The 8,498-nt window shown below is 46.0% G+C and overlaps 1 protein-coding gene across 1 annotated transcript in view; it reads right to left on the bottom strand.

The window, feature by feature from the left end:
* The window catches only part of ELOVL6 (ELOVL fatty acid elongase 6), a 47,158-nt gene extending 39,359 nt beyond the window's left edge, over positions 1 to 7,799 (bottom strand). Inside the window, exon 1 of the mRNA XM_009334909.1 lies at positions 7,665 to 7,799. Coding sequence (XP_009333184.1) covers positions 7,665 to 7,799 — 135 coding nt within the window. The remainder of the gene's footprint in view (positions 1 to 7,664) is intronic.
* Between the last annotated feature and the right edge of the window lie 699 nt (positions 7,800 to 8,498).

Here is an 8,498-nt window from a genome sequence, read left to right as displayed (position 1 = left end):
GTCTTGACTTCAAAACGACGAGGGGAAATAGTTTACTCATGTTTTAGGGACCTATGGCAGTGATTCTCCTCCATTGCAAGGTTTTTTCTACTTTATTTTAAATTTCTCCGGCTCACGGGGACTCCAGCCCACTGAAAACAAAAATATTTTAGAGACCTTGACCTGCACCAACAGCGACTGACAAACACAGACATGTGCCCCTGTGTTTGCCTGCATCCTGGACACGGTACTGCTGTGTTGGGGCCAATCCGCACCTGCGCTGAGAGCCAGCGGTAGTGGTCTTGGGCATGACCAAGACTGCTTTGCTGCTTTGGGGCTCCGAGCTGCTATCTCCACATGGTCAGCACAGTGCAGGGGCGCACCGGCTCACGTGGAAATTTCCAGCGCAGCCCTTAATTTTGCTCCTTCTCGCTAGCCTGAATCGCCGAGGTGACTGCATGTGCAGAGGGAGGAGCGGCAGAGAAAGGTCTCTGACAAAAAATGTTTGAGTCCTCTGTCTTTTACCAAGAAGGCACGAAGTCCGTGTTCAAAGTGCGCTTCAGTTCAGCAGTTTCAGCCCCGTCGGCAGCACAGCGGCTGGCTGGCACAGAGACCCTCCTGAGCGGGCAGAGCCCACCCAGCGTGCCATCCCAGCGCCCTGATCAGCAATCCCAGCAGAGCCCCTACGTCCCTCACCCGAACAGAGGCTAGCAAGCATGACAGGTTGGGCCAAGCAAAAACACATTTAGTTTTGTGATTCATTGCAAATTACTTGTTTTCAGCCTACAGTTTATGGTTTAGTCCCTCTAGCTACCTAATTTATCAGCAAAAAGAATCAGCATCTCCCTGCCTTAGATGTTTAGCAATCTCACATGATACTGGTGACTTGTTCAAAGATGTATCAAACCTGCAGTTCCAGAAGTTTGTTCTTTTGGGGACTGAATTCTTATCAATGTGGCTTTGAGCTTCTCATCCACATTTCTGAAAAATGCTAGATCCGTACTACAGCCGCCACTCCACCCACCCTGCCCCACCCCGGCAGCTTTTGCCCTAAATAAAACAAGGGTGTTACATGGCTACAGACCAGATGATGGACCTAACTAGACTTCAGTCACCACAGTACCAGTCCTTATTACTTAAATCAGCTTGTGCTTCTTTCTTCTTCTGTCTGTGTATTTAAATATTGTGCTGATATACACCAAACTCCCTATAGCACTGTAACACATTTTATTCGTGTCTCAGAAGTGTTCTTGTTTGCTTGGATGGCAGGAAGAATAAGTCTGACTTCTACTTTCCACTCACTCCTGTTAAATAATACCAATAGTACCGATGAAAACCAAGTAATACTGATAATACTACTACCGGTAACACGCTAAATAATCCTGTTAAATAATAATTAAAGGAAATGGGTTCACTCACAAAACAGGGAAGTACACGAGAATGTGGCCCCATGTAATTGAAACTTAAGCCAACAGCACTGCTACATTTGCATTCACAGAAACACTGTAAACTTCAAGTAAAACTATATTCAAATGATTTGGCTAAATTTGGTGCTCACAGCCTGTGCTAGGCTGACACCTTTCTGAGAAGGCTCAAGAAGATGAATTGGTTCTATATCAGACCTACTAAAACCTACAGATGGCAGGAGGTGTTAATGAGCAAGAGTTTGGGAGCTCCTTGGGACCAAGAAAAAGCTGCCAATGATGGGCCCATCTGAATTTAGTGGCTGCAGTTATCCAATAGAGCAATGGAGAAATGTTCTCAAACAGCTGCTTCTCTTTCCCACCGTGGTATACTGAAGCATTTTAAACCATGGAGTGTTTTAAACCATAGGGGTGGCATATTTAGCAGCCTTCTGTCATACGTCCTGCAGCCAAAACGAAAATGGGAAAGTCCTGGTATGAAACTTAATCATCCTGCAGCTAACATAACTGAAAAGTGACGGAATACAGGCTCGATGTCCTGAGAGATGCTGGCATGGCTTATTCTTGTATGCTAGTCCATTTTGGACAGCATGAATGGTCCTGGAAGACTCTCCGTGTCTGGGGTTCCCTGAACGCAACAGGACCAGGGCTCCTTCACACAAGGAGGGCTCCTTCACTGTTTAGTTGGTTCCCCAGCAAAACTCATGAGCTCTCCAAACAGCCTCTCTGGGGGCACAATTTTAGACCAAGAGCTGTAGTTCTGTCCTCACGCAAGTCAAAGCTCTGCATGAGACGTTTCAGTGTCTTCAGGTCAGCCCCCTGCAAGGGCAGCTCATCCAGCACTGCTCGAATGCTCCAACCCCCATTGCCTCTTAGTGTGACTGGGGAAAAAAAAAATATCTCTGCTTCCCCCAAATTAAACATTTTACAAAGAAGGAAACTGGGCTGGGGAAATATTTGTCTCTGACGGGTCTGAGGAAGAGGATGGCAGACAGGCAGCGAGAAGGTTGGGAAATGAAAGTCCCCAGAGCCGCCTGCCAGCAAGGGGCATCCACCACTGCTCCCGGGGCTCCCTGGGCTGCAAAAGTGTGTCGCATGAAGTAAGTCCATACCTGACGCTTCAGTTTGTAAACTGTTGTTTTCATGGTGTGCCCGGGGGCAAAATACAGGGTTCTGCCATCCTTCCTGAAGCTGTCAGGACTGACAGGACTAAAACAATGGAGGAAAAACGTGGAAACAAAAATCTGAAGGAAACTAAATTCAGGTCATGGCTGTGAGTCGGGTCAACCAGCTACAGAGTGAAGGCAGGTCCTTTTCTTTTCTTTCTTTCTTTCCTTCAATGCCAGACTTGTTTAACGAGATTCTCCTTGGTGAATTTTCTTTTATAATTAACAAAAGAAAAGGAAACATGCTTCTCTGCATTTAAAAAAAAAAAAACCACAGTTGCCTTATGCAAGCCATTTCCATTTTTAAGACTGGGAAAAGTCTTTGATGCCTCTGCTTAAATACAGTTTTACTTCTCAGCCTTGTTTAATTTGGGAGGAAGAGTGGGAATGATCGAGTGTCTTAAATGATTGAGGATTTCTGCATTCACATTAAATGATATACACTAACAAATTAACAGTGAGAAACAGTCTTTAGCATGCAGGCTGGGGCAAATCTATCACATCAAACACAGCGGGTGGCTGATCTCGCAAGGTCTGAAAGACTATCTTGATCCTCAGCATGTGCTAACCACGAATGCTTTAAATTAAAAAAAAAAAAAAATCTTGATGCCTTATATAGGCTCGCACAACTCTTCCTTGCTACATGTCTATTAAAAAAAACCTGGCAGGTTGAGTTTGCTCTCATGCAAGGGGGAAGGTGAGGAAGGTATATAATCTCTCTACTTTTCTTGGCACCGTAACAAACCTGCAGACATCAGCCACCACTGCGTGTAGGCAGGAAGACGAGTCCCAACCATTAGGATCATCCAAACTCTGGGAGACTGCTTTCTAAGTGCAAAAAGGTTTGCCTGCTTCAAAGATGGGGCTTGGCAAGTTTGGGGAAAAAAAATTAAAGACCAGGTGAGGGGCTGCATGACCCTGCAGGCCCCTTACAAAATAAAACTGGGCTTGGGCACTCCTGCCTGCACCCTGTCACTTCCAGGATGAATTCCAGTAAGTACTGAAAGTGGTCACTGGGAACACAGACCCCGGAGAGGAAAGATTCAATGGTGCTTGGTATGGCTGGGTGTGATGCACGGAGGTGGCAGAGAAGTCTCACCTCTACCCTACCACAGAGTAGAGCAAGCATGCAAACCTGGCACCTTTAATTTGCAAAAGCTTCTCCCTTGCTTTCTGGCACTTGCAATGCCAACGCAAACCCCCCGAGGCTGCAAGGCTGGGACTTGTTGAGCAAGACATACACAGTGAAACTCCGACTGAGACTCCTGTGCAGCACGACAGCATAGAAACAACATACAGCCATCCTCTGCACAGGCACCTTCCTACAAACCGCATCCTGAGGAGAGCTGCAGAGTTATCAGCAAGGAAGAGAAATTCAGGGAAGGAAAGAAGGAAAGGAAAAGTAAGTTTGCAAGCATTAAGGGACAGAGAGATTAAGTCTGCCCTTGCACAGCCATATAATGACTGTCAACCCAGCCCAGTTGCTATATGCTCTTCTGCATCCCTTCTGCATCCCCGTAGCCCCAGCGGCAAGGGCTGGTCTCTGTCCCCAGGGCCCCTGAAGACCAGGGCTGTCTAAACCATTCCAACACAGTGCCGAGGAGCTGGGAGGAGGCCTGGGATACATATCATTACTCTGGACCCTGAGATGGGCTGGAGCGGCTGCAGCTGCTCTGGCAGCAGGGGCAGCGGGGATCCCAAAGCGGTCCCTGGCAAGGTACCGAGCCTGCCTCCAGCACAGCGCTCTGTAGACCCAGGGGTTTTGGCTGCACCAGTAAACTCTGGTAGCTCAACCCAAAACAAACAAATGAAAATTAACATTCCTTTGGGGCTGACTCATAGCAGAAGTGTAGTCTTTTTACTGGCCTGTGCTTCCCTTCCCCCGTGTGCTCATCTCCCTTGCCGGCAGAAAGATGAAGCACTGCAGTTTACCCGAGACCAGGCTCCCAGACTGCCCCAAGCCAAGCCTGGCTTTGCTCAGCTCTGCAACCCTGTAGCTACACAAACGGTTTAAAGGGCTCTGGTTCGGAAGGCAACTCAGAGCAAAATGTTTTAACACCTCACTCGGAAAACCTCACTGAGCTGTGCCCATGCATGGATTCCTCTTCTTTCTTTTCATTTATTTCGCTGGAATGCTTTGCTGCATCAGTGCATTGATTTGGCTGACAACAGTGTCTTTCTGGGAACTAAACAGTAAACTATTTGCTAGTTTGTTTCTAGTAAATATGTCACTTGTAATAAGAGCACATTTTTGTTTGGCTTGGTTTGGATCAGTGGCATTCGTTATGCATTGCCACAGAAGAAGAGGGTAAAGATTTCAGGGTTTGGTCCTACGCTGTGTGTGCAGAAAGGAGAGAGAAAGGGAGCCTGGCTCTTGGAGATAACAATATTTATCTGAGCTGGAAGTCTTGGTAACTAAATTTTTTTACCAGCTGATGCTGACAAGTCTTTGGTAGTCTCAGCCCCCTTCCCAAGAGACCTCCTAAAGGACAGCACTGCACTGATGGCACCTGGCAGCCTCAGCCATCGCTGCAGCAGCCACCAAAAGGGCTGAAGGGGAATTAACTGAGTCACTCTCTCACTCCAGGTCAGGTCAGTCCAGGTCACAGCTGAGGTGGTGCGGAGAGACCTGCACTGATCAACCCATAAGGGAAGCCAACAGGGCTGCCATGCTGGTGTTTGCTCCCAGTTGTAAATTCCCACATAGAAGCAGCACACTCTGTGCTTTTCCACGTAATTCTCTAGCTGTGACCATACATGTATCAAGAAAAAATAGCAGTAGCATAGGCTACTGCAACTTATTGGGCAGGGAGGGGAGGGAACAACTCTTGCTTAGGGCATAAGCCAGGCAGAAAGCATCTATTTCTACAGCTAAGAAATACAGCTCAGCAACTCCAAGCCAAACATAAATGTTGCAGGCAAAGCTGCTCTACTGCCTGTCAAATAACAAACATATTCGTATCCTGTCCTCTTTATCTGCACAGGCCCAGTGGGAAATAGCAGAGCGAGGAGGCCAAACACTGCCAAAATACGTGGTGAGACTGCACAGAAGCTAGGAGAGATCGCACCTCTCTCTTACTGCCAGAGAAATGCTTAGGTCTGGTCCAGAGCTCAGGGGTATTAATGGAAAATTCCCTACAATTTCAGAGCACTTTGGAAAAGTTGCATATTAGTTGGTGGATATTGTTTTTGTCATTTGCCATCCCTAACTCAGACAGCAAAACTCAACAGCTTTGACAATCTTATTTTATTTCTTACTCCCTCAAGTCCCTCGTCCAATACTTTTTCTTGATTAAGCAACCTTTCTTATGGGACAGATCAGCTTTCAGTGATCTCTCCTTCTGTGTGACCTCTTCACAGGCAGAGGTGCATTGAACATCTGTTCCACCTCCCTGGGGTTCCTTGCGGTACCTCTAAAGTGTTCAATACTGTTCTTTGCTGACTTGGTTGGCAAGACTGCCACTCCCTATGTGGGTGTGTTGACTATATCTATATTGCTTACTAAGTGAAGAAGAAACATTTGAAAAAGCTATTCCTCATCTAAAAAATTCATGTGGCCCGGCTTCCACGGATGAGTTAAACAAAGGTATCTGAAGAGGGAAACTACACATCTGACCATGTTCCTGCTTTGGTGAACCGCAGGAGTCAATTCAAGCTATTTACAACCTCTGCAGTCTTACGACAGTTGTTAGCTGGGAGCAAGAAGGGGATAGATATCACAGCAGGCTTGCCTTCCTGCTTCCTGGAGATCATGCTTGTGTGACTCCTACTCACTGCATGCAGGTGGTGTCACCCCTGGTCCCACTACAGCTTAGCTTCTTCTCAAGACAAGCTGAGAAGACCCCAGGCTGCTGAGGAACATTCCACAAGAAGTAAGAGCAAGGTGCTCTCTACTAGAGAAAAAACCCGATTTGTCTCTTTCTATGGATTTTTGGCCTGTCCAACACAGCTGAGCCCATTACAGTTCATTTCGTTGGCATTCGTGGCAGTACTACAAGACCGTATTTGCACTGGTGCCACGTTGTCTGGGTTGCGAATCTGCATTGAGTAACTCCTTCATTATAGTTACTCTAGTGCAGGTTTCTCTCGAGTAAGTCTGAAGAACAGAAATAAAACCTGAACTTACTAGGAGCAAAGTAACTGAGCTTCATCTTTGGTTTACAACAGCTCATTGGATGCAGCCTGTATGTTACATATGTAAGTACTACCTCATTAACTTCATGGTAGGTCAGCTGAAGTATCTCAGTTTAGTTGCCCAGATGTAAAACAAATATATGATATTTTCAATGTCTGCATTGTCAGCTTCAACTTTGGAGACACCATCTCCTGCAATGTGTCTGTAACACAACTGTGTTTGCTAGAGCCTGTTAACAACACAAAAATAATAGATAGTAAAGCCAAGAGGGAAAACTATCTTTCCTTAACTTCTCATACCTGTGCAGAATGCCACAGCATTATGAGACACATAAAGACATGTTAATATGGATAGATACACAGTCATAACTAGCAGTTACTTTTACTATATACTCACATACAGCACTTTTCCTAACAGGTTGCCGTTTGTAAATGCAGCTGACTTCAGGCCATAATTACTATACAAACTGGTTCATCTACCTTAAATAGCTGTGTAACCTTGTTACTGCTCACACTCTTTAATGTTTTTACTTCTCCCTAGAAAAGGAAAGTGCCATTTTACAGACAGGAGACTGTGGTACAAAAGTAGAGCTGGCACATTCCTATCTTTGCTTTTGAGTCCCTTCTGTGGGGGAATGCTGACCAATTGCAAGAATTAGCAGAAACAGATTTATGACTTCTTCCCCTTTCTCTCTCCTCCTCCACATGCTCACCCTAGGAAAGAGATAAATGTATCTTAGACTGCAGAGCAATTAATTTCTCATAGGGTCTAGGATTACAAATACAGTGCTCTCGGATGATCCTTAGTAAAGAACTCTCTCTTCGGGGTCAATCAGCCAACTCTCAATCTGTGACTGTAGGGGAACAGCTTAATGGTTTGGAAACCCTTGAGACTTGTCTACAAACCACTTTTAGCCTACACCTATTCCTGGGTCTCGCGTGGAGCGGCTCCCGCATTTACCTGCACACTCGTGGAGGAACAGGCCGTTTCACTGGCCCCGCCGAACACCTCTTGGACCATAAATGACCACATGATGAGGACGACTTTGTTTTTCATTCTTAAAGGCAGCAGGTGCCTCCAAGTGTGTGCCTCCATGGCGTCTGTGGAGCACACGCAGGTTCAGGGAGACATGGGAAAGGAGGGATGACAACAACGGCAAATAACAGTCCTTGCAGGGGCAGTGGGACCAGACCGGACCTGACATGCTATACTGGGCACGGGAATGATGTGGTGGACAAATTCACACACTCTTAGCAAACTCGAGTCATTGCAGTGTTGGGCTGCTGGATGCTTTCCTAGCTCAGGAAACTAGAGCTGCTCCATCACAAACTTTCCTGTGATCTTGAGCAAATAAAATCTGACTATGTCCTTAGTCACAATCAGCTGCCAAATTCCCATGGAAATAACTTGAATAGATACCTTGTAGGCTCTGGTCAGATCTCCTCAGTATACCCAGGTCTCATTCCTACATATCCAAACTAACCTTGATACTGGGTTGAGTTTGATTTTATCCAAGTCAATGCCAACCCTCCTGTCCCCCAACCTTTCTTATCTTGCAGACTTTTCAGTGCCTGAGGGAGGAAATATGGCACAAAATATTGCCCAAGACCCTTCCTCTACTCAAACACACTTCTGATTACTCATTTCATTAATTGATTCCATTAGGGAACTGCAGCATCAAGCACATCACACTTAGGACACATCTGCATTCTCCTTTTTAATACCTCTTCATGATTTGCAATGTATTTCTCTCATTTAGAGGCAGAATAACATTTCCTAATGCAGACTGAATTT

Source organism: Pygoscelis adeliae, unplaced genomic scaffold (genome assembly GCF_000699105.1).
Source record: "Pygoscelis adeliae isolate BGI_AS28 unplaced genomic scaffold, ASM69910v1 Scaffold350, whole genome shotgun sequence".
Taxonomy (NCBI): Eukaryota; Metazoa; Chordata; class Aves; order Sphenisciformes; family Spheniscidae; genus Pygoscelis; species Pygoscelis adeliae.
Note: the sequence above shows the minus strand (reverse complement) of the source record. Positions and strands in the feature narration are given on the sequence as shown.